Source organism: Aulostomus chinensis, chromosome 14 (assembly GCF_037954235.1).
Source record: "Aulostomus chinensis isolate RoL2024-O1b breed Wild chromosome 14, RoL_Achi_v1.0, whole genome shotgun sequence".
Classification (NCBI taxonomy): Eukaryota; Metazoa; Chordata; class Actinopteri; order Syngnathiformes; family Aulostomidae; genus Aulostomus; species Aulostomus chinensis.
This window is the reverse complement of record NC_141333.1, coordinates 4,930,903-4,956,584: the sequence shown is the minus strand read 5'-3', so window position 1 is coordinate 4,956,584 and position 25,682 is coordinate 4,930,903. Positions and strand designations below refer to the sequence as shown.

At 42.2% G+C, this 25,682-nt stretch overlaps 1 protein-coding gene across 2 annotated transcripts in view; it reads left to right on the top strand.

Annotated features, from left to right (window-relative positions):
• The window catches only part of fnbp1l (formin binding protein 1-like), a 38,467-nt gene extending 14,939 nt beyond the window's left edge, over positions 1-23,528 (top strand). Inside the window, exons 2-17 of one of the 2 annotated variants that reach the window (XM_086223676.1) lie at positions 8,111-8,226; positions 9,344-9,394; positions 10,080-10,227; positions 11,334-11,396; positions 12,358-12,462; positions 13,621-13,749; positions 14,031-14,177; positions 14,287-14,508; positions 16,493-16,666; positions 18,292-18,306; positions 19,128-19,237; positions 19,637-19,769; positions 19,933-20,027; positions 20,143-20,318; positions 20,858-20,895; positions 21,419-23,528. In XM_086223676.1, coding sequence (XP_086079802.1) covers positions 8,111-8,226; positions 9,344-9,394; positions 10,080-10,227; positions 11,334-11,396; positions 12,358-12,462; positions 13,621-13,749; positions 14,031-14,177; positions 14,287-14,508; positions 16,493-16,666; positions 18,292-18,306; positions 19,128-19,237; positions 19,637-19,769; positions 19,933-20,027; positions 20,143-20,318; positions 20,858-20,895; positions 21,419-21,559 — 1,863 coding nt within the window. In that variant the 3' untranslated portion in view covers positions 21,560-23,528. The remainder of the gene's footprint in view (positions 1-8,110; positions 8,227-9,343; positions 9,395-10,079; positions 10,228-11,333; positions 11,397-12,357; positions 12,463-13,620; positions 13,750-14,030; positions 14,178-14,286; positions 14,509-16,492; positions 16,667-18,291; positions 18,307-19,127; positions 19,238-19,636; positions 19,770-19,932; positions 20,028-20,142; positions 20,319-20,857; positions 20,896-21,418) is intronic. The other variant, XM_086223677.1, reaches the window with a different exon arrangement.
• Positions 23,529-25,682: the final 2,154 nt, after the last annotated feature.

Below are 25,682 nucleotides of genomic sequence, written 5' to 3'. Positions count from 1 at the left end.
CTGCTTGGCAGTGGGACTTCTATGCCTCTCTTGAGTTCCTTTAGGTTTACTTTGAACACTGAAATGGAGCAAAAAGTTTGGAGTGGACCAGTGTTGAACTACTGAGGTGCATGTCGGGCTACACTGGAGGCCACACTGCTCCAGTGACTCCCAATCACCTCTTGAGCGATAGAATGGTAATAGCAGACAGGATGGCTGGTCAGCAAACATACAGGCAACACTTTTTAAGGTCCAGCGTGCCAGAAATAAAGAAGGATCGTCCTTGGTGTTGCTAGAATTGATAACCTTTGCTATTGTGGCCGGTGTCAAAAGGGAAGCATGGACTTTACCATCAGCACTCTCAGCCAACATCTGTAACAGCTTTTCATTTGTTAGAGACTCTCAGTGCTGACACTAAAGAACCATCATGTTGGAGATATTTATTAGCGGTCATAAGGTTTTTGCCTTCTGTGTCAAGGAGAACACAGTTGGTGTCTTTTGATGTTTTCTCCGGAAAACAATGAACATGGACTATCACTAAATTACCTCCTGGGGCTACAGATGGAAACTCCAGTGTCTGTAGGCAGAAATTACAATTCAAGATTTGCAGTTGTAATTTGTTGGATTTGCGCTGAAAGGTTTCCTTGACTTTAATCTGAGTCTGCACAGCTGGTAAATGATGTAAATCGGTGTTTTCTGTGTGACAAATTGAACATCAAACACAGACTTTGAAACAAACTCCAGCTTCTACATCAAAAGCAGAAATGCCCATTTATGAACCTCAACCGAGCCTCTGTAAACACACATATTACCTGTGATGAAAGCCCTCAGAGGAAGTAGAACAGAGAGGAACCCATTTGTACTCAGTGATTCACACATAGTTGAAGCATGTGTGGTTATGGACAAATCCCCCGATCAATGTGAATGGAGCCAAACATGTTTGCAGCTCCCTGACTCAGAGCTGATTGTGACCCACGAGACTCATCCTCTGATTCACTTTAATCTTTTGGTTATATTTGTGTTAATAGCTATGAATCACATACTTCCTTGAGTCTGTGTGCTTAGCCTTGTTTCTGTGTGTGTGTGTGTGTGTGTGTGTGTGTGTGTGTGTGTGTGTGTGTGTGTGTGTGTGTTTGCGTCAGGCTGCAGTCAGTTTGATATCTGCAGTTGAAGAAAAAATGATCATGATAAGTCCTGCAAGGCTGGTAAAACAAACAGAATGCCAGTGTTTAAACAGTGTAGATAAATAATCCTTAACAGCTCATTGAAAATGATCCTAAAACTAAAGTGATTCAACTAGCTGCACTGCTACAAATGTGTGTGAGCGTTTCACAGCTGCGAGACGGGTAATCAGCACTGAAGAGGCTCTGGGTAACAACAACATGAGACTTTTAACAGATTTGGTCCAGAAATTCTCAAGATATTCAATTAGCTGCTGCAACACGGTGAAAGTGAAGCGAACACGTTCAACATGTTGGCATTTTAAACGTGGTGTCAAGCTCGGAAAGCTGCTCTGACGGGATGAGCAGCGCTGCTTCTCATTTCAGTGTTCTGGTGGAGACTCACTGAATCAATCATGACGCATCAGGCAACTGATCACTCTGACCTGCAGCTACGTGGTTCTGGCTCTTTCAGTATGGCAGTGGGGTCGCATATTTTATGCTTTTACAACAAACCATCATGATGATTCTGGATAAAGCTGAGACAATACCCAGGCAATTACCTGGTACGTAATACAATCTTGTTCCTATTAGATCAGTACTGCTTACTTTTACAGGTTGATGTAAGTATCGCAAGCTGACCTCCTTGTCCTGGAAAGAACTTATTTGCATAAAGTAGGACGAGTTGTGTGTTTGATTGGACAAATATATATTTTTTTGAGGCTGATATTTTGGTATATTTTTTTTAGTGCTAATGATGTAGCCTTAAATGCTTGTGATTGATTGTGTTGGCGTCTTTTGCTGGTATAGTTTTTTTTGGGTTTTTTTTTTTTTTTTTTTGGTTTCCTGTTTTTCTTATCTGGTTTTAATTAAAAAAAAAAAAAAAAAGAATCATCCTAACAGCTGACTTCATACAAGTGCCTCCATACTTGCCTCTTCTGATCATAGCGAGTGGGAATACATTTAGCGAGAGTGTATGAGGTGTGACTACATCAGCAATCACCAATGCTGTGTCTGTTGTGCACTGCATGATCGCATATTGTACACAGAAAGTTCCCAATCAGTTTAGCCATTTGTCAAACCTCCAACTCTCAGAAAGAGGCTTATGGGATGGCGCTGCCCTCTACTTAGTGCTTGCTAGTGGATCAGTGATTTAAAAAAATGGCAGTATTTAGGCCAAGAACTTCAGCAGAGAATGAGTAAATTAGTTGAAGGGGTTTGCTGCTTCTATTAAAGACGTCTGTTTTCCCGTACACGGTAATAGGAGACTTTTATGACACAAATCAAACAACAAATCTGAGATTTATGAAGCCAGATGCGAGGCAGAGAAAAAGCACGTTTGTGCGGCTGTAATAGTTTGATATCTTTATACTCTGAGCAGACAAAGTGACCTACTTCTAACAACGTGGTAATGTATGCTAATCACAAACAGGGCCATGTCTATGTGACAATTCATCAGTCTGATCACTCTTAGTTTTTCAGCTAAGAAATGAAAAACACCTGTATTCTTTTTCCACAGCTCAAAGTGATTTTTTTTTTGTACCAACAATCCAAAATCCAACTGTATTCTGTTTACTTTGATTTGCAAAAAAGGAAGTCGTCAATCCCTGTGAATGTTTGGTATTCCAGTCTAAGTAGCTACAAATTCATTTCCTCTCCAGAGACTTAGTGTAAATACGTGTTGATCAACTACCCTTAAACGGTCTTAAAGATCTTTAGGTCGCTGTACTTGTGATATAGGTCCATCAGGGCCATGACTGTGTTTAAACAATATTTTCATGGTTGCATCAAGGAATTTGTTCATCACAGGTAGTCAGGTCTTTCCTCCTGTTCATTTCCTTTTCTTTCCCTTTCGTTTTTCTAACCTCCCATCAAAATCTCTCTCCAAATGCCACTTGGCTCCTCCCTTACTCTCTCTGCCTCTCTCTCTCTCTCTCTCTCTCTCTCTCTCTCTCTCTCTCTCTCTCTCTCTCTCTCTCTCACTCACACACACACACACACACACACACACACACACACACACACACACACACACACACAGCTTGTCTTCCCTTTCCCGTCACATTCTTGGAACAGTATTTTTTTTCTGTTGTTTTCGAGGAAGATGAACACAGATAGCCTCAGTAAACACAGTAAATACACACACACACACACACACACACACACACACACACACACACAGAGTCAAGAGTGCAGACAGAGCTTGGGGGTATCCAGAGTGATGCCAGTGTTTCAGACAAGTTGACATTTCCCACCCAGCCCTTGCCGTGTGTGTGTGTGTGTGTGTGTGTGTGTGTGTGTGTGTGTGTGTGTGTGTGTGTGTGTGTGGGTTTGTGTGTAAGACTCTGCTCTGGAATGCTATCGTGCGTAATTAGTCTATTGTCTACCAGTATTTTCTATGCTAATTAACCTTGCCTTTCTCCCATGGAATGCACACAGGCTGTCTTACTCTCTGATTGGCTGGGTAGCAGCTGTCTTGCCATCTGATTGGTTATCAGAGTCTAGAGAAGACCGTGTTTCTACAGTGGAACCTCGAAACAGGGCAGCCTCCCTGATCTGGGAGCCAAATCACTAATTCATTCTCTTACCCCGAGATGGAAGCTCATTAAATCACAGCAGTGGCTTTGTCAGTGGGGAACTCAGACCTGTGACCCATTTCTGGTTTTGAGTCTGGCGTGGAACAGTTTTTATTGTTCATTGGCTACAGGGGCATGTGGAGTTTAATTAGGCTTTTGCAGACAAAATATTTAGGGAGAAGGATGGACAATAATATCAGCTGGCATCTGCAGCTGCGGACATTTATCATTTTTAAATGGACTGGTATCGATCCAGTTGACGATGTTTATGGTGACCCACTTTTACTCAGATCTTTTCTTTGCACATCATGGAAACAGCACTTAGCATATTTACACAATGTCAGGAAAAAAATCTAGTTATAAACCAAAAAAGCATCAGACAATTTTTTTTTTTTAGCTCTTGGTGTTCATGTTGACCCAGAACTTTCATGTGTGCAAATTGAAGTTGTACATTGTAGTGTAAAATGAAGACACCTAGACACTTGAGATGTGAAAATGAGGCTGTATAATTTTAAAGAAAAGGATGTTTTAAACATGACAAATGAACCCTTTAGTCCTCAGTATATTTAGGGATGGTAACGCTACATATCAGGCAGCACGGTGGTGCAGTGGTCAGCACTGTCACCTCACAGCAAGAAGGTTCCAAGTTCGAGCCCTGGCGGGAGCACAGGATCTTTCTGTGTGGAGTCTCCATGTTCTCCCTGTTCCTGTGTGGGTTCTCTCTGGTACTCCAGCTTCCTCCCACAGTCCAAAGACATCAAGAGGGGACGAGGCTGATTGATACTCTAAATTGACTGTAGGTGTGGCTGTGAGTGTGAATGGTTGTCTGTCTGTATGTGTTGGCCCTGCCATGGACTGGTGACCTGTCCAGGGTGAACCCTGCCTCTTGCCCGAAGGCTGCTGGGGTAGGCTCCAGCACCCCCCCCCCCCCCCCCCCCCATGCACGACCCTCAACAGGATAAGCAGTAGAAAATGGATGGATGGAACGTTACATATCCTGGTATAGCTTCCTGTTTCAGGCAGCTTTAACTATCTCCTCCTCCTCCTCCTCCTCCTCCTCCAGCTTCTTTTCCTGCTTGCTGTGAGACCAGAAGCCCAAAGATGTTGTCATTCCCCAGTGAGCCAAAGTGAGCTTCGCCTGCCACAAAATACAGGATGAGCTCATACTCTTATTACTTATTCATAGACTCCGTCACAGAGGCTGACGCAACCACACACAACACTGGCTGGAGGGAAGTGGACAGGCACGTGTGCCGGCCGAGCTGGAAGGAGACAGACTGGCAGGCATCGGCAGGATGCAGATGATAATGACAGAATAGATTTGTGGAACATCCTGCAGAGCATCTGTTTATCTTAGTTGCTGCTTAATATCTTTGTGTCTGTTTGGTGCTCCTCTTGTGGAAGACAAATTTTGATTACTGGACTACAAAACACTGTTGCAGTTTGGCAGCAAGACACTTATCTACTTGTCTATGCTGCACATTAGTTTTAGATCGAAATGAGAACTCCTACAGAGAATTAGATGCTGTTTCACTCTGTTCGGTGTCAACACACCAGGGTCCTTTTTGTTTGTCACAGTGATTTCATGTAGTCAGCATAGTTTTTGGACCGACGGTTGCTTTTCTCACAGCAGGTTTTTTGAAGCGGCCCAATTTTCTCTCCACAGTGGAAATATGAGTTGCAAGCCTCGGTGAATCACTTATTGTGTGTCTCAGTGGGAATGGTTGTATGAAAACAGGGAAATGTGACAACTCAATACAGCACAAATGAATAGCAATTCAGAGAAAGAGAAGAGGGATCATTTCGTTTCAACAGTGACTTTAATCTCTTAGTTTTTGAGACTCGGGGGATTTTTGTTTTGCACCAAGCTGTTACATTCAGGAGACACTGTAATAGTTCATAAGAAAAATCCTGTATCTATCATCTAATTACCTTCTTTTGCTTAAAAGGAACACCCTCAACATATGACAGTTAGGAGACGACAACAAGTAGAGGAGACAATGGAGTTTAATGCTGTTTGAGAGCTTCCATGCTGCCTTTGCGTTTGAAGAAAATGAAACATGAACAAACAGGGAGGTCAGCTATCTCAAATTACACTTGTCAACTCCTATTTGCTGCAGTCCAGATCTTGGTTTGTGTTGACACACACAGAACCCTCCCGAGTGGTAGCTAGGGCAGCACTCTTGATGGAATCCAGTGTGAAAACAGATAGCATACTTGCTTATCTCCACCTCGAGACAGTCCCCTGTTAGATGAGAACATTCTGTTGGTCAAACCACTTAAGATACTGATTTCAAGTCCAACATATTTTTGGTCTGCAGCAGCATTCTTATCTGCTCTGGAAATCACATGTCCTGAGTTCACCTTTCGAGGAAAAGAATCTGAAACCAAAAGGGAGAAATGTTTATGTACTTTTTTAAACATGATGGTGATGGAGTGATTAATGTGTGGCTCTCAGTGAGGAGCTTGTGTTGGAACCTGCCCACCGGCATGTTCTCGCTGTACCTTCATAAGTTTTCTCTGGGTGCTTCGGATTTAGAACATGTATTCTAGGTGAAGTGGAGACTAAATGGTTGTTTGTATTTGTCAGCCTTTTGATTGGTTGCTGACATGTCCGGGGTCCCCCCCCACCCGCACCTCTCACCCGATGCCCTGGTTACACTGACCTACTCTGACCGAGACAGTAGAGACACTGTCAACCACAGACTCGTGGAAGTTGGCCCTCCGTCACGTTTGTGGCAGTACGTCACTGTCACTTCACATTAGGGCCCAACCCAAATGGGATTTTTGAGCCTGATCATTTTTGAGTAGAAAACAATCACTGCTTACCGATATATGCAACCGTTACAGTAATTGTTTTTCATAGCGCACTCATTTTGTGGCAGAATGACGATGTAAATAGTCCAAAATATTAAACATTGTCATACGTGATTATTTCAATAGAGACCAAAATAGTAGAGGTAGAATAAACACGATGAGGCACTAGAGCGCTCTCTGCTGGACACAATATGTTGCACTATTCGTCAATCACCGAAGCCATTGTTTTCTGCATTTTATGGGCTGTAGAAAAAAAAGTTTTTGATATTGACGCATGTTGGACAACATATCTGTCAACATGACATAGCTTTGATAAGTCAGTGACAGGCCTATAATGGCCGACTGAGCTCTTAAACACCCTGTTGGGATTTCAACAAATTCACCACAGACATCCACTAGGCCTCAAAGATGGCGTGGAAAAATTTGGTGGTCCAAGGTCAAGGTCACTGCGTCAGGCACACAATACTGTGGCTTCCAAAAACAGTGCCATATGTCCGGTTTCACATTCAGCAAATGATCTGATTTTTAATCATCAATTATGGATTGTGATGTATCTGTGAATTGTTTTTCGCAATCTTAGTTCAGGCAGCTGTAAATTATTGTGTTTTCCAGTTGAACAGACACATTACTGCCACTCTATCAAGCCTAAAGAGAGAGAGACACACACACACACACACACACACACACACACACACACACACACACACACACAAGATGATGACTAAATCTGCTATCGTTACGGTGGTATTGCTTCAATAGTGATTGCGGTAGTATTCACTACTGTATCACTCATCATAATCGTCAAAGAAATAAGAATTAATAGAGCGAAAACTCCAACAAGTTCATCTGCTTATCTCATCGTAGACCAGACAGATTTGTTATGTGACATTAACCCTGTCACCTAGGCTGTGTTTCCTGTTCCTCTTCAAGCTGCCAGTATGCATGAGGTCTGTGGAGCGCAGGAACACAGGGAGCAGGAGAAAATCATTTGTACCTTAAGTTTTTCCAGGACTTTTCTTAATCTTTTGGCATTTAACAGGAGAAACTAACTCTCCTTTCTTGGCTTTACAACTTTTTTACTTCATAACCCTAAAATTGTAATAATTTTGCCTGCTTATAATGTCAGTGATGACAGCTGAATCCGTAATTTGTTCTGCTTCTACTACTGTAAAAGTTTCAATCTCATATGATCAATGAGACATGTACACATGGCTGTTTAAACACAGCAGACAGGAAACACTTACTGCTGAGTCACCAGTAGGATGTGTATTTTTTGTGTGAATAAGAACAGACTTCTATTCAGGCAGACAGACTGCTGAGTCACTGAATTTTAATTCCACGTCGGAAAGATGTAGGGAGATTCCAGCTTTCAAGGCTCAAATCTACCGCCGATTCCAGTGTCCTTGTTTTTCATTCATCTGCAACATCTGCTAAATGCTTTCCGATGTTGTTTTTATCGTTCAAAATGGATTTTTAATGTGTTTCAAGGTGTTTTGCCATGAATTGTAAGTATTTTCCCTCTTTTGTTTTTGTCTCTCACCACCTCCCTCCCTATTTTTTCCTCCCTTCTGTCCTCAGGACCAGTTCGATAATCTGGACAAACACACTCAGTGGGGGATCGATTTTCTGGAGCGATACGCAAAGTTCGTCAAGGAAAGGCTGGACATCGAGCAAAATTACGCCAAGCAGCTACGGTACAAACATTCTCCAAACAAGGACAAATGTGTGTGTGTGTGTGTGTGTGTGTGTGTGTGTGTGTGTGTGTGTGTGTGTGTGTGTGTGTGTGTGTGTGTGCAGCAAATAAATGAATATAGTTACCAGGTCTTCACGGTGCTACTGCAGAACACACTGTATATGAGACTCTCAACTTTGCCAATTAACATTGTAAAAGTACAATGACAAAACATGTGGAGGACATCTCTGCAGCACCGCTATTGACTTTAAATTGCATTTTAATGCACAATCAGCTTTTATCGGCTTCAAATTTGTATGATATAATATATTTTGATATTTGATAACTTACCCAAGATATCTTGTTTTCATCTCCAGATTCAGTTACCTAATCAGATTATAAACCAGCCTCCACTTGTGGAGGCACAGACGATGATGTTGTGACAACGAAATGGATCAAAACTCCTATCTGGCTGCAAATATATTCAAGTTTGTTGTTATGAACACTTTTAGAATTCCTGTACACTTTTATTTGGCTTTTTTTATCCAGAATGATTTAGGAAGCAAATGTGTTTGGAAGGCTTAGACATGATTTCCTCATTAGTTGAATGATTATTAGTTCTTAATAGAAAGCTGCAAAGCTTGTTCAGACAGCTCCGCAAATACAAACCCAGTGAACCTCATTAAAAACCAGTAGAATCCCAAAGGTGGCTGGTGTGTGCAGGTTTCAAGCAGGAGAACCCCTCCAGCGGTGTGTCTGTGCATGTTGTTATAGTAGATATAGTTTAGGCAACACTGGGCTGATGGCTGCCATTGGAAAATCACAGACAGCAACACACACACACACACACACACACACACACACACACGCACGTGCATTCCTGTGCCTGCTAGTTAAATCATTAACTGGCTGTTCTGCTGCAGTCAGTAGTCTGCTTTGTTGGAGCCTGAGGAAACTGACAGGCTCTTTGATGTTTGGATCTTTGATTTATCTTTAATAATATTCTGGGATCTCCTGTATTTCCCTGTGTGTATTTGTTTGTGCATTTCTGTCTGGCTTCCTCTTGTGTGTCTGCCATAGTTAAATCTCAAGCCAGTATCTGTAAACCTTCATGTCTGCTTCTCTCTGTGTTCTGTCAGGAACTTGGTAAAGAAATACTGTCCAAAGCGCTCTAAAGATGAGGAGCCGAGGTGAGTAGGGTTGCCCTCTTCCTTTGTGGTCCTGCTGGTTTTTTGTCTTTTGATGCTGGACATAATGTTCGGTTGTAAATTTCTGAAATCCAGACAGTTTGATGTGGTTTCTCACATTCTGTCTGCAAATTTACTCAACAGTTTAATTGGTCATGTGACAACGGCACACTGAGCAAGTGGGTCACTCTTTGCAAAGAACACTGAATAGCACAATAGGAACTGTGTGCACTTTACATGAAATTGTGTACAATCAACAGTTGAATGCAAAGATGTAGGTGGTGCAAGGCAACTTGGTTGGGTCCACTCGCCTGCCAGAGCTTTGATTGGTTGGAAACACCATGTAGTTCATGTTACGCTCACATCATTACCATACAATACCATACAATGTAATCGTTCAGAAATCACTGGAAAAGCTGCAACCATGTGAATATCTTAGAACCAATTTCATTCAAATAAATTCATTCAGACTCGCCTTTGCTTGAACTCTAAAGTCACACTTTATGACTCCAGATGTGTCCGGCAGCAGACTGGAGAGAAAGCCTGCCCTTCATCACATGGTGTGTGTGTGTGTGTGTGTGTGTGTGTGTGTGTGTGTGTGTGTGTGTGTGCGTGCGTGCGTGCGTGTGTGTGTGCGTGTGTGTGCGCGTGTGTGTGTGCGTGTGTGTGTGTGTGTGTGTTTTTGCAGGTTTACATCATGTCTGTCATTCTACTCCATCCTGAATGAACTCAACGACTATGCTGGTCAGAGGGAGGTGGTGGCTGAGGAGATGGGTCATAAGGTTTATGGCGAGCTGATGAGGTACAGCCAAGACCTCAAAGCTGAGAGGAAACATGTGAGTGAACCAGTCAGCTGTCTTACTTTAGGAGTAACATGTTTGTAGTGTTACTGCTGTTTTTCACGTTCTTCTGAGGTAAGAACATTGACCTGGACATTTGCGAATGTAATGAAAGAGAACTGAAACCCTCCGTGTGAAGCAGTCATGGCTGCCACCTAAACAAAGTCCTCCTTTACCTGTTGCTTCCCGTGAGGGTACGGATGATCTTGTTTTTTGGAGTAACCTCATACACGTTTGTTTCTGTTTTGCTTTACCAGCCAGGATAAACATGTTGAACATGATGCTAACCATCTGCCTTTCCCACCATCTGCTGGTGTTGTAACTGAAAGCATCATGTCCATATGCTTCGGAGGAACCCTGGCTTCTTCCTGTTGAATCTTTAAAGCAGTCTCTCCAGTGCAGCACTCGATTTCCCTCATAACGTGAGGCACAGTACAGGCTGCTGCTCTCTTGCTCATGTTTGTCCTGTTGATGTGGTTGAATAGCAGGTAATAGCTTCAGGTTAAAAGAAGAGGGATCCTTGCGTGTTATGAACGTCGTATTATAGATTGAGCTTCTGTTTCAACTCCAGCAAAAAATATTTTTCAAAATCTATTTTTAAAATTCATTGAGAATAGTATTTTTACCTTTTCCAAGTATTTTTAAATGTAATCCCTCTAGTAAAGTTTTTTTTATCCGCAACACTCACAGAGGCGTTTTGTAAAAATCGAAGCATCAAATTCAGTTTTCAACCTTGAAAACTTATTTTGACAGAGCAACTTTTATCTCTGGGGTCATTTTTGTAGTGTTTTCAGGAGCCCAGAAGTTTGGTCAAATTCTCTCAGGTCATTTATTTACAAGAACACCACGCATTCATCAGCATTTCTCTAAATGCTACAGAGTTATTATGTTTTCAGCTGTCTCATAAACCAAAGAAATTGGACTTTAACTTTGCTCCTCTGTTTATTTCACTCCTGTTAGCTGCTGTAGCTGGAAGTTTCTTCCCAGTTATCATGGTTGTTGTATAGCTGTGATACTGTTATTGCAGTCCTGTCATTCTACATATTTATGTATATAAATGTGTTTGTATCTGTATTTTGCCGTGTGTGCGTGTGTGAGAACAGCATCTACAGGAGGGCAGGAAGGCCCAGCAGTATTTGGATCATTGCTGGAAACAGATGGACAACGTAAGTGAGCAGAGACTCAGAAGAAGGAGGGATTCAGAGGATAAATGTGTTTGGTGTATATGTTTTCTGTTGGGGAGAAAAAAAGCTCTGCTGAAACCACCATGTTTACATGAGGGATGTGAGAAATGCTAACAAAGCTAACTGTGAGACAAACAGGCATCAGATTTAAGTGCTTCTTAATTCTGCACATACCTTTGTTTAATGAAGATGCAAATATGGAATTTCCCAAAACTTCACACCTCCTTATGTATAACAGGTTGATTTGAAGGCTTCTTTTTAACACTTTGTCAAAAATGTAATGGAAAATATGGTGTGCGAGCACAGCGGTGACCTATTCATCTTCCTGGCGATCCTCCCAGTGATTGGGGACGAAGCACCATGACACAGAGACCATGTGTCATATTTGGCCTCCAAATGCTCCAGAGAGATTTCATTTCTTCAATTCATGCTCTGTTTAAGTACATTTGCTCTATTATTTTACAACAATCTGCTCATTACAAAAATAAAAAATGGAACCGCACATTTCAAGGAGATCTAAAGAAACAAATTCCTGCAGGTTAAATGTGCAGTAAACAACATCTATAGTGAGTCACATTTTTCCTCCTGCACCTCTGCTGGAGAGAGTTTCAGTGTGTGGTCTGCATGACTTTACTAGTGACTACCTAGTGACCTGACTGTAATGTCTCAGCTATTCACTGTTTCCTTCACGACTAATGTAACCCAGATGGGCTGGCAGGAAGTAAACCATCTCTGTCTGATTCCCCTCTCTTTCTCTCTCCCTCCCTCTTTGGCTCTTTTATCTTCCATTCACATCTTTTTTCACAGTTTTGTTTTGTCACAAATCTTAGGAAAAGTGGAAATGTAGAGAGCGTACTATCAGGAAGAACAGGAGCTTGTGTAAATTCTTTCTTGACATATTTAACACCACGCCTTTCATTTTTTATTACCTTTTTGTCTTCAGAGTAAAAAGAAGTTTGAGAGGGAGTGTAAAGAAGCGGAGAAATCCCAGATGAGCTACGAGAAGTTAGATAATGACATCAACGCCACAAAATCAGAGGTGGAGAAGGTAAGAAGCTCCAACCTGGAACACAGCAGATGTTAGTCAGTTGTTGATGAAGTATCAGCTTCTGCCTTTTGCTTTGAAAATTCTTGGCTGGTAACTGAGTCCAAAGTGAGCAGATTGCAAGAGATGGTGGAGTATTTGCTGGAGAGAAAATGTTATTTACATGCTGTTCAGTAAACACAATGACATTTTCATTCCTCTATTTCTTCATGTTTTGGCATTAAGTCAATGTCTAAATCAACTCAATAAACGCAGTATAATAGATGCCTATGAAATTATACTGCAGCTCTATTTTTTTCCACACTTGGAGCACTGTATAATTAGACCTGGTGGATTAAGCTTGAGGGAACATGGACAGTTTAAATTAGAGGTGAAATCATAGCTCAGTAAACCTTGTTTTTGGATAAAATTCTGTCCATGTGGTTTCGAACTTAGCAATAATTGAAGCAGAAGGATACTCAGAGAGTTCAGACCTCTGCCAAGGCCAATGTAGTCCACTCTTCTATTATGTGCTAATCCACACTGGTAATAGGTCCAAAACTATTAGAAATATGTTATAAAATGCTTGTTCATAAATAATCTGAGCTATGCTTTGACCACATATGTGTAGGTTCCTCAAAAGTGTTACAATTCAATTGAATTTCGTTATTCCTCTTTAAATCAGTGCAGAGGTCGTCTGCATTGAAGTCCACGTGTGTGATGGTACCGATCATTACATGCCACTGAAACTAATGTTTTATGCATCATATGTGCAGTTACCTGTCAAAGTCCGGGTTAACCTAACTCTCTGAGACCATATTTCTAGGTTTGGAAGGGACAGCATGTACAGTATATTACTGGTCTTTACCAGACAAGGAGGATTTGTCCCATATTAAGTATTAACTTTGGTTAAAAATGACCTTGAAAATGTCTTTAAAAAAGCATTGAATTTAAGAGTCTGATACTTGAAGACACCCTGTTATGAATTATAGAGCATACATTCAGTATTTATTGATCACACACAGACATCGTCCCAAAACACAAGACTCATTTCAGAAAACCAGAGAAAACTGCGATGATATTCCACTTTTGTACACAAATCAAAGGGACCTGACACTGAAATCTTTATCTACTGAACGTCAGTATGGATTTAATGTTTAACGTTCGGATGTAACCGCTCAGGCCAAAAGCCAGTTCTACCTGCGGACCCACATGGCCGACGAGAGTAAGAACGAGTACGCTGCCCAGCTCCAGAACTTCAACGCCGAGCAGTGGAAACATTTCAACAACGCCATACCGCACATCTTCAAGGTAAAGCAGCCAACAGCATGCTACTTGTGCCTCAACTGGAGTTCATTTTGATTTAATTTAAACTGATTAAATTTGATTTGATTTAAATTTGATTAAACAAATATGATCCACTTAGAAAAGTTAGCAGTATTTAAGTAAGTTAGCAGTATTTAAGTCAGTCAGAGTCAGTGTTGCTGAGGGGATCTGACATGCTACGTTGCCAAGTTCCAAGTTGCTGTTTGTAGCAGTGTTTTAATGAGCATCGCCGCATTGTGTCGATTTGCTTTCGCTCTGTTTTTCAGAACCTGCAGGACATGGACGAGCGTCGGACAGTGAAGCTGGGCGAGACGTACCGGAGCTTCGCTGAGGCAGAGCGAAGAGTCATCCCCATCGTCTCCAAATGCTTAGAAGGAATGGTTTCAGCCGCCAAAGCTGTTGACGAGCGAAGGGTAGGCTCCAGCTACACTGAAACGTGTCAGAGCGGTGTCGAGAAGGAGGGTTTGTTTTGATCTTGTGGGTTTTTGTCTCACTCATCTTCTATTTTGATCCTTCCTCCAGGATTCAGCCATTGTTGTGGAGTCATTTAAGTCTGGCTTTGAACCTCCAGGCGATTTCCCCTTCGAGGACTTCAGTCAGAACCTGAGCAGAACGGGTTCCGATGGGACCATCAGCAATACACCCAAAGGAGACAGAGATGGGGCCCCGGGGCCAAGACCAGACCCCAAACACTCTATGAGCAAAACAAAGAACAAACTCTGGCTCTTTGGGAAGAAACCAAAGGTACGATGAGTGTTTGATGCTCGTTGTAGTGAATCTATTTATATGGTGACGCAGTAGAACCAGTAAAGACGGCGTCGACTACCATCAACACTGAATCGTGTGGTTCCAGGATTTTTTTTGTTTTGACTCTGACACCATTATTGCTACCAGTGATATATTTTAAAACCATACACCACACAAACCTCCGATGGGCAAAAATAACACAACTACAAATGTGCAGGTCCTATTATATCCATCAGTTTTATTAGTTTTTCGGCACATCTCTTGCGCTCTGCCTGGCTTCAGTTGCGGGTTTTTGTTCAGTTCTGTCCAGTGTTTGCCTGATGTCTTCCATACACTCCTTGGACCTTGCCCTTCTCCATAAAGACCGTGTTGGTTAATCGTTAACTCTGCTTGTTTGGTTAAATATCAGCGTCTCCAGCTGCCTCACAATATTACAAACCTGCGGGATGGATAAGGTGTGTATTTGTGGTGTGGATTAGTTTAATTGTTTAGTAGACTATGCCTCCGACCTTCACAGGCATGTCCAACACAACACGGAATTGAAATCCCTTGAAACATGGCTCCAAATCTTTAAGTATTTCTTTAGGACGTGGACTACTGCTGACCGAATAAGCAATTTTTGAAGCACATCTCCAAAAACCTGCTTCAGATTGAATTCTCGATTGGCCAAACAACCGTTATCAGGTTACCGTTCAGCTAAATCCTGATTACATGGAAGAACAGTCCGTCCACTTAAAACCAGTGAGGGAAGTCAGTACCCCCTCCAAGGATGTGATGTGAGACTGTTAGCAGAATTATGCAAAACTACCTGACTGGTTTTCACCAAACTTGGCAGAGAGGAGCAACATAGACCGGGAAAGAAGCCGTGAACTTTGGGGGCATGCCTGTGTGAACAAAGGGAAATGAGGCGTGTTTTTTACATTCACCTTGGTAGAGGTTTGAACTTGAAATTTGACTCTTTCCTTCCAGTGAGGAAATGACAATAACTTAAGACTTTGGCAGAAAATTCTGTGTTCTGATCGGCTCTCAGCGTAATGCACGAAGAAGCTGGGTGAGAAAAGACATTTCAGACATTCTCTTTGTAAATTAATGGGATTAACAAAACCTTCAATTTTTGTGTGGTAAGTAGTTGAACACAACTTTTCAAGCTGGCATATGTTCTTAATGCTTGTCAATTTTTTTTACACTGATTATTTATATGCATTTGTGATCCGGTTTTATTATCATTATTATGTACGCTTTTATTTGACCTTTTTCTCCTCATTCAAACGGCTTTGAACTCGAGGGCTTTTAAAGATGCCCTTATCATTATTATTATTATTTTGAGCAACCGCGGATATCTTGGAGAACTGGTTAGCGCATCACGTGCCTCGTTCATTCCGGTGACAGGTTGTCACTGGCCCCATACGCTGAAAATGTTTCCCAGCTTTTCCAGGCATCGAGCATCTGTGCATGAGTCTCTGAAATCATGCCCGTTCCAGCTGGCTGACTTCAGGTTGGCTACTTGTACTCAGGAATTACATTACATCATTGCTCTTTTCACACTCGCCTGGATGTGATATTTGAATTCTTATTGTACAAAGAGTCACTTAAGAGCGTTTCTGATACTTATCTCACAACAATTTATTTTATGGACGTGTGTGAAAGGCAAACATATCGACACCCACTTTACGTCACAGCTCAGCCGTGTTCTTAGGGCCTTGAGATGATCATAAGCTTGAGTGACTCATTCATAAGTCATCAAAGACTTGGTCTAAATGCTGGCGAGTCAATGACTATGACTCCCTCATGACTAGGTGGGACCCTTGTCAATATGTCTATGTAAATCTGAAATCTATTATAAAAGGAGTTGGAAAAATAGGGAGCACCATTTAACTTGTGTTTGTGAACGTGAGCGGTTCTCTCGCTAGAGAATAGAACCATCACTCAATGCATGTGGTCCTGACCTCTGGCTTTGTCCTCTCTTCTTGCTCCCTACCAGTCCCCTTCCTCCTCTCCTCCTCCTCCCCCTCCATCTTCCTCCTCCCGCCCCCGGTCCACCTCCCAACTATTCCCTCAGAGTCGGTTCAGCTCAGACCTAGTGAGCCACTATCTGTCTGAGATAAAGACATCAGTACCCAGAATCCCCCAGAACTTGAAGGGCCTGAGAAGAGGGGTGAGCCAGGAAGTAGCCTTGGAGTGTTTGATTGAGACAAGGAACCTAGTTTGAGTTTGGTCAGGATGTCTGCAAGTCATGAACAAATGTTGAGTCAAATTCAAAGAATTTTAAAGATTCTCTGATTGGTCGACAGCACATTCTGTTGCTTTTCATCCAAATTCAAAATTTGACTTGATGAAACTTGCAGACACCCTGCTGTATTGTTCCTCCCACTCATCTCCTCTTCTGTTTTTGGTTTCTTTCCTCTTCTCTGTCGTCTCCGTGTTTCTCCTTTCATCATCAATGACAGATCTCTGCTCCAATCACAAGACGGACGAGGCTTGGTGATTGATCGTGTGTTTCTGAGATTCTTAGGGTTTTTTTTTTGTTTGCAGTGTGTTGGATTGGGGGTGAGTGTGCTCTGATCCCAACATCAGATGTGCTCTCCTGATGTTGGTCTTGCTGAGTTTGCTGTGTGTGTGTGTGTGTTGGATTTGCAGTGGGTTGTGTGAAGCGGAGTTCAAGCAAACTTTGTTTGATTGTTCTCTTTCACTCTAGTTTAACGTGTCAAGTGGCTCTCAGAACAAGTGGAAAAACTTGCTGACAGACTGTTGACTTGGCACGATTCCAATTTCTGAATAATGCAAGTTTATTACAGAATATTAGCAAATGTAGTATTTACAAATGGGATTATTTTGAAATTATTATTTAATCAAAGAAAGCATCTCTTTTCCTTTTTAACGGGAAAAAAACAAGAGAGTTATTATTATTTATTGTTTCTCTTTAAAATGTATTAATTATCCTTGAGGCCTTGATATCAAACTTATAGTTTTTTAATACTGTTTTCATTTTTACATCTATTATTCTATATGTTTTTGAAGAGAAAATTTGCAACAAATATTTTGATTATTGATTAGGTTTAAAAAAAAAGTGATTGCCCTATAAAGAATGCTGGCGTCAGCATCTCCCATGTGTCAGATAATGAGAAACTGAATGTTTTTAACCTTTTGATTTGTGAAAATAAGATGAATCAATAAACATCAATACATATCCTATGACATTAATAGGGACATTTTACTTCAGACAAAACCCCATAAACCTTATAATCTATAAATTAATAACTATTGAATTTAAATGATCAGCTTCTATAGTATTTTCTTATAACCGTGTTTGCTAGTGTTTCGAACCATGACTTTGCTGTAGGATTGATATAATCAGAATATGCAAAAATGCATTTTAATCTTCACCCGCTAATTAATTAATCACTTGTTTTTATTCAGCCTGAATTGTTGTTTTTTTTTGGTGACAATTATTGAATTTTGCAAGAGGGATATCGTCACATAGTGCAAGGCTAGTAATGTATCCAGTATTCCGCTGCACGATTATCACTTGATAAACATGAACAAGAGGAGAATATTTGGACCAGTGTTCTGGGGCGTGCACGTTTACTCCCATTCTTGGAGAGTATCTTCTGGCCGTGGTTGGAATACAGCAGATATAGATCTGGCCGAGCATCTGACGGCCTCCACGCTGACCAACTGGCTTGTTTGTGGAGCGACAGACTGTTTGGCGTTCTGACAACTAACCAGCATCCCATGTTGTCTGTTTGTTTTTACTGGACTTGTTTATGCTGTACGGCTCAGTGGTCTGTCAAGATGGTAAGTGTGTGTGTGTGTGTGTGTGTGTGTGTGTGTGTGTGTGTGTGTGTGTGTGTGTGTGTATACGGTACTAATAAGAAGACTCTTAGTGTAGGTTGTTGTGCATGTATCCCCATCATGTAGATGTCCCCATAGCGTCCAGTAAATAAACCCAATAGAGAAAGTTAGCTCCTCTCCCTGTCAGAGTAGCTAATGTGATGTCGTCCTCAGCAAATCAATGCTGCTCCCAACAAACGGCTCTGCTCGTGTTCACGTTGTGTCAGCTACCCATACACACCGTTTCGCCAGTACTGAGACTCAAATGGTCCTCCAAAGGAGAGTGGGTCACTCAGTGAGCAACGTTTCCGTTTTAAGCTACAGGGAAGATGAACGAAGTGTTTGAATTCCAGCTGAACGGAACAAGAGCTAAAATGTATTCATATGCTCAGTGCAGACGGGGAAGACAATGTTTCCTACTTACATTTGAATATCGTCTGGCTCATTAGACATTTATTGGCTGTGATTGAGAAGGAACCTCTTAACTGCAGTTGAATCGTGTTTCTACATTTAAGTGCAGCAGCTAAATGCCAAGTCAAGTTGCTTATTTTCCAATTCTATCCAGGAATGGCACAAACCAGCAAGACGTACTGGAAACACGTCGGTGGTATAATTGCATTTTAACAGCTGCTCTGAGAAACAGGCTGGTAATCTTTATTCCGCCTGTAATGTTTTCCTCCATGTGTTGTGCTAAGATGGTCATGTGACCCAGAGTTTGCGTAGCTACCGGTGAGACAATGCCGAGTTCTACCATGAGGATCACCAGTGATGCATCTTCTCACCAGGCTCCTTCTCTGGAGGATTTCAGCCACTTACCCCCCGAGCAGAGGAGGAAGAGGCTGCAGCAAAGGATTGATGAACTCAACAAGGAGCTCCAGAAAGAGATGGATCAGAGGTAGGACACCCCCCCACTCCTGGGCCGCCTCTCACCATTCACACAACAGCAAAATGATAATTTGCAAGTCTGGAAAGGTTTTTGAAATATAAATGAAATAGGATATAAAAAGAATGGAAATTTATACATCTCATACAAAATGTATAATTTATTTTATGCGCTGAACTCAACTATTTAATCACTTAAGTAGCAACCGGCAGAAATCAACGAAATGTGTAAGCTGTCTGATACCATGATGCAACTACTGAATTATTAATTTGTGCAGGTTGAGCTAAAACTCATTACAGGGCAGTGAAATGGAAAGCTAACAGTAGAAATGTTGCTGGAAGTTTGGATGAATTGTGGATTATCAATGATCTCTCCCACCAACTCTGTTGTGTTTGTGCGCAACTCTTCCAGGGATGCCCTGAACAAAATGAAAGATGTGTACGAGAAGAATCCTCAAATGGGCGACCCCAGCAGCCTGCAGCCCAAAATATCCGAGACCATTTGTAACATGGAGAAGCTGCGATCTGAAATCCACAAAAATGAGGTGACGGGAGTTGAGACTACGCCAAGATTTTTCCTCTCCTGTGAAATAAGAACTCACTCCATAATCTATACAATTGTAGTAGCAATAGCACCATCTCCTGGCCAAACTTGTGAATGATGGCGCCCTTCAGGGTGTTAACGGGGCTTCCTCTCTCTGGTAACAGACCTGGTTATCTGAGGTGGAGGGAAAACAGAGTTCCAGAGGGGACAGACGACACAGTGCAGACAACCACCATCACACTCCTCAGGGCAGAGAGAGGTAAACACCTCCACTAACCAACTCTTTCACTGACCAATGACCAGCTCTGAGCTGGTAACATGGAGAGACAGCCATCGTCCAAGTCTCACTCCTGCTGTTGACTTCTCACCACCAGTCCTGAAGGCAGTTACACAGAAGACACCAGTCAGGAGCACCACACACCTCACCACCGCACCAGTCCTCCGCAGCCCGGACAGCCCAACCCCGACCCTCACGAGTTCGATGACGAATTTGATGACGACGACCCACTACCCGTCATCGGACACTGCAAAGCGTTGTACTCCTTTGACGGTAAAGATGAGAGAGGGACATTTTCAGGGAATAAGCGAATGTAAAACACTACAAAGGGGAAATTGCTCCCCACATCATAGTGAGTTGGCAAACACGCCAACATGACTTCATATTGGTACCAGCACTGATGTCCAGGGGGCCAAGTTACATGTTTGAAATAGATTGTTCTGAATTTCTGTTGACAAGGGCAGAGGACCAGCGTTATGACCACAACAGGAGCGCATGTACACGGAAAGGAGTGTATAAAGAAAACATTATCCCAGGGAGAGCTTGTGAGGGATGTTGTAAAACAGATATTATAATTATGTGCAGCAACATAAAAACTGAAAGCCTCAGTGGCGCCGGTGGAGGAGGTAGCGTGGGTTGTCCATGAATCACAGGGGTGGTGGTCCACACTCTTATGAGGTCTCCCAGCCTGATAATGGAAGCCTCGGTGCTCCCGGTGGTCAGACCTGAATGTTCCACATTGGTTCTATATATCTGAGTATTTTGACACCAAACTGAACTTTCTGTGTCACGTGTGTGTGTTTGACTCTCAGGTCAGAATGAGGGGACTCTGGTGATGGCTGAAGACGAGGTGATTGCAACTGGTTTATTTAATACATTAAATACTTTCTTTTGCAGTCACGGACAATTCCAGTCAGGGATACATGATAATAACAACACGTCATTGATATCAGCAGATAACGGCCTTTTTCCCCCAAAGTTTTTAAATACTCTGGTCTCAGTCCATTTTGATAAAGACTGAGATTTACTCACATTTTCTTCTTTTGATCGTTTGATGTCCATGTTGAGGAAATAATGCTGTAAATGCATGATTTATGTTTTGTTTAACAAATCATTTAAAACTAAAAAAATCCTATCCTTATTAATCAGTTTACTGATTCTGATGTGAAATTAATTCTTATTAAAATGAATTTTAATTAATTAATCGGTTGAAAATAACACGATTGATTTATATTGAAACGATTCCGATGACGTTCTGGTGTTCTTCAATTCCCAAGCTCAGGAATGATGGCATGATAAACATAAATCTTGTTCTAAACTGCTCATCTTGAAAGTCCTGAAGTTAAATGCAGCTCCTGCGTGGTCGCTCTCAGGTGTTGTACATCATCGAGGAGGACAAAGGCGACGGCTGGACGAGGGCGAGGAAGCAGAGCGGAGAGGAGGGCTACGTCCCCACCTCCTACGTAGAGATCACCATGGAGAAAAACTGCAAAGGTGCTGTCACCTACATCTGAAGCTCCTCCACTGTCCTGTGTCCTCTCCACCATCACCTCTGCTCTGTCACTCCCTCCACGCCTGCTTTCCTGTCCCACGAGACAACCTAACCACAGAAAAAGACTGCCTCATCTGCATGGACGTTCATCTGTTCTGCTTTCCATCCCATCCCTATCTCTCTGTCTCTCTCTCTGTCCCTGTGCTTTAACCCTGCTATCACTCATCATCCTCTCATGTGTGGGATGATTCAGAGGTGAGTGAACGATGCTCTTTGAGCGACTCGTATGTCGTATACGAGGCATTTCTCTGTGTGTGAGCCCCATGTTGAGGCTACGTCGTTTCATAACGATCAAAGTGTTTCAAGATTGTTTTATATAATATATTAGAAACAAATTATTTTTGTTTTCATCCTTTCCTTGAATTATTTTGTCTTTTTGTTTCTTTTCTTTTTGTAACTGGAGATATAGTCCCTTGTTTTAAGCTCGTGTGTTGACATCACTTGCAGTGTAAGATGTGTTCTGAGTTCATCTGTTTCTATCCAGTGTGTGTGTGTGTGTGTGTGTGTTTGTGTGTGTGTGTGTGTTTGTGTGTGTGTGTGTGTGTGTGTGTGTGGTGTGCACGCGTGCACATTTTATTTTTTCCTGTTGTCTGTGCCATCACACCAGATTTGTCTAAATGCAATCACGTTAAAGTTGTTGATAAAAGTTTTACCACATACCAAGATTGTTAGAGTTTCTAGAGGTGTTCAACTTCTTTTGGTAAACTTGAAGAACAAAGTCAGACTGGTGTTCTTATATTTTCTCTCGTGGTCTTTTCATGGGATATAATGATTTAAAATGCTGGTCCATCTCTTGACCAGTTTTTGTCCATCTCTAGCAGACTACTGCCCTAATAGTTGGTGTTAACTCTAATAATGCTGGATGGCCACAAGAGATGCACGGATGTGTTCATGAACATGAACGTTTCGTCTTACAGACCGCAGGAAAAGCCTGAAGGTCGTTTGTTACTCCCTCCTGCTGACATCTCTTGTGTACCTTCTGTAAATGTTGGTTCCTCGGGGCCCTAAAGGCCTTAGACGAACACAAACTGAAGTCTGGAGCGAGGAGGTTCACACAGCCACCCTTCCTGTCTCTGAAAATGAGTTTGTGCAGAAGAGCAGGTCATATCTCCGCCAAGCAAAGGCTTTCTGTCAAAATTTTGCTGTACAGTATCATTCATCTATTTGAGGAACACACCGCTGACTGTAACAGCGCACTTCCCAGTGCAAAGGAAAAGGCTGAGTCAGGGTCCTTAAACTAACTGTTTCTTTTAAGGATCATTTCATTGCTGGTTGGAGTCTTTTGGTGACATAAAATTAGGTTTGTCTCCATATTTATCCTGAGCATGAAGTATAAATCCGCCTATTGTTACACTGAAACGACTCTCACGATGGGAGTTTTAAAGCGATGTGGGATCACTTTCCCTCTCTCTGAAGGTTTGTGTCATATTCTGGGTTCCTGATCATTCTCACGCTGTAGTTTTCACTCACAAAGTCTCACGATAGTTCTTTGAACATCGTCAGTCTCAACATGGGAGTTTGAAGGATTGTAACTGCAGATTTGCAGTGCAAGAAGGGCGCGGCAGCATAGAACTCAAATACTCCCGTGAACATCTGGATAACGACAACTAACTGACAAAGGTTGCTAACATCCATCCTCTGTATTTCTGCTCTCACTTCTTCCAGGTGTAGCCTGTATACTCAAACCCCAGTAGCTCATCCATCTGTTGGTGTTCTGTCTGTAGTAGATGGACCACATGCTGACTTGATCTGATTGTTTAGACAAAAACAAATTGTCCGTCTTTCTTGAAGAAGTCTTGTCTTGTATCTGTTAAATTCTTGGAAGTCCTGTGCCGCGTCACTCAAGTGTGTGCGTGTGTGTGTGTGTGCGTGCGTGCGTGTGTGCGTCCTGGTGTAGACATGTCGTAGTAACTGGCTCTCTCCTCTATATGACCGCAGGTTCCTGAGGGCTGCAGGGTGGCCGGGCGATTTGATTGGCTGGTGGAGGGCTCACGCTGATTGATGATTATTGGTGATGGGGGGGGTGACCAAGAAAGAGGGGAGAAAGGGAGGGAGGTAGAGAGGAGAATAAGAGCAGGAGTCAGATTTGCATGTCTGCATGCTCATAATCCATCCTGAAGCATTTTGGGTTGCTAGGAGACGAGCAGGTCATAGGCTGATGGCCTGGAAGCTAAAACTGGCATTAATATTGCTAATTGTCTTAAATTAACTGAAGGAGTTTGACCAGTTTTAGCAGCAGAGACGGACAACTAATGACATTAAAGAGAGAAACCTGCTGATTGTCCCTGCTGGTTTAAAAAAGATGAAGCATTTTATGCACTAAATCAAGTTTTAACTCAGAGTAGCAGGATTTTTGCCTGTAACGAGAGACCGGATCATTTCCATCTCATATTTATCTGTTTATGTTGGGCATTAACAGGAAAGTAGTCCAAGTCCCTCTCCTCTATATGGGAGCTGGTCAGTGTTGGGGGGAGGGGGGGGGGGTTATTGAAGCCTTTTGAAAATGTACCATTTGTAGCATTTTTCTTTCAAATAATCAGCTTCTATAAGCCTTGAAAAAAAAAAAAAACCTCATTGCTTGCATTTGAAGAATTATTTAATGTCTTCCACTCATCTAAATATTTCCAGACTACCAATATTACCCCACCCCCCCTTAAACTCTTGGCCCACCAAGAAAAAAGCAGCAGTTTCAATGTCAGGTAGGCTTCCAGGATTTACTGCCACTAACAAGATCAGTGCCGCACAGACTCATCCCTGTTATCATCATCATCTGTGCTCTGTTGGTGATGTCTGCCTGCCTGCCTGCCTGCCTGAGCCACTCTGCTCCTCGTGCCTGCCTTTGTGTGTCACCCAGTAGCATGACATTACCGTGTCATAAATGTCTCTTCAACATGATCATACGTTTCCTATGTGTAAGTCTTACCATGTGACGTGTTTTCTGTCTAACATCATCTCCCAGCATGAGTTACTTAGGTTTGATCTCCCAAACAGCAACAGGGTAAAATCAGAGCTACTCGCTAGGCAGATAGCCGGACTATCTACCCCGCCTCCCCTCCTCTCTCCTGGCTCCTCTTGCCACCTTTCCTCTCTACTCCTCTTGGGTTGCAACTCCACACTTCTACCAGCAGATGGCAGCCTTCCCTCAAGGAACCACCAGACTGGGCCGCGTTGACTACAGCAGGAGCTCCAGCATCTTTGCAGTCAGACTGCCTTAAAACTTTACTGTGGAGGGATTATTACACACACACACACACACATATACGTACATACAAACATACATCCGGGTGTGTCTGCATCTCTACCTGACTACATCTCCCATCAACCACCTGGGCTCATACTCACCTCAATGGAGGATTGTCAACTGCATCTCCATGATCCCCTCCCCCCCATTTAATCATTTGTATTTGTGAATGTGATGACACACTCACACGTGTATCAACGGCGTGTGTGCACATGTACGGGAGGTCAAACAGGCCAAAACACACTAAATCAATGTGTTACTGACCCCGATTGACTTTCCACACACATTAAAAGTGTGTACACGTGTGTGTACATGCGTGATGTTAGTTTTTACCATTGAATGACTTGTACATATTAACATCTTTTTATGTCATGTTGAATGTGTTTCCATGGTGATTGTTCTTAGGTTTGTTTGATTGACACTCTTCATGAGAGATAATAAGGTTTGAATTAAACCGATGCACTTTGCCCTGAAGTACTACAGAATTTGAATCTGAACAAATGAAAGAGCGAATGAAAGAACGAGTGAGTGAAGGTCTGTCGTCTGTAGAGAGCGGCGAGAAAACAAAAAGCTTGTAATTTTCTCTGAATGGTTTTTATACTCTTTTTGTAACGCTTGACGAGCAACGTTTTTTGCATGATTTTCTATTCTTTGAAATCTTTATTCAGCCTTTAAAGTCTCTCTGGTGATTGTTTTTTTTTTTGTTTTTTTGTAACCACTTTAAGTATTGGTTGACTAACACATTTACATGTCAAATCCTCATTCTGATGCTATTTAAGACAAACTGATCCTTCCTGTGTTATCAAGGTAAACCAAACAGCAGGTGGCCACGCCTTAATCTGTT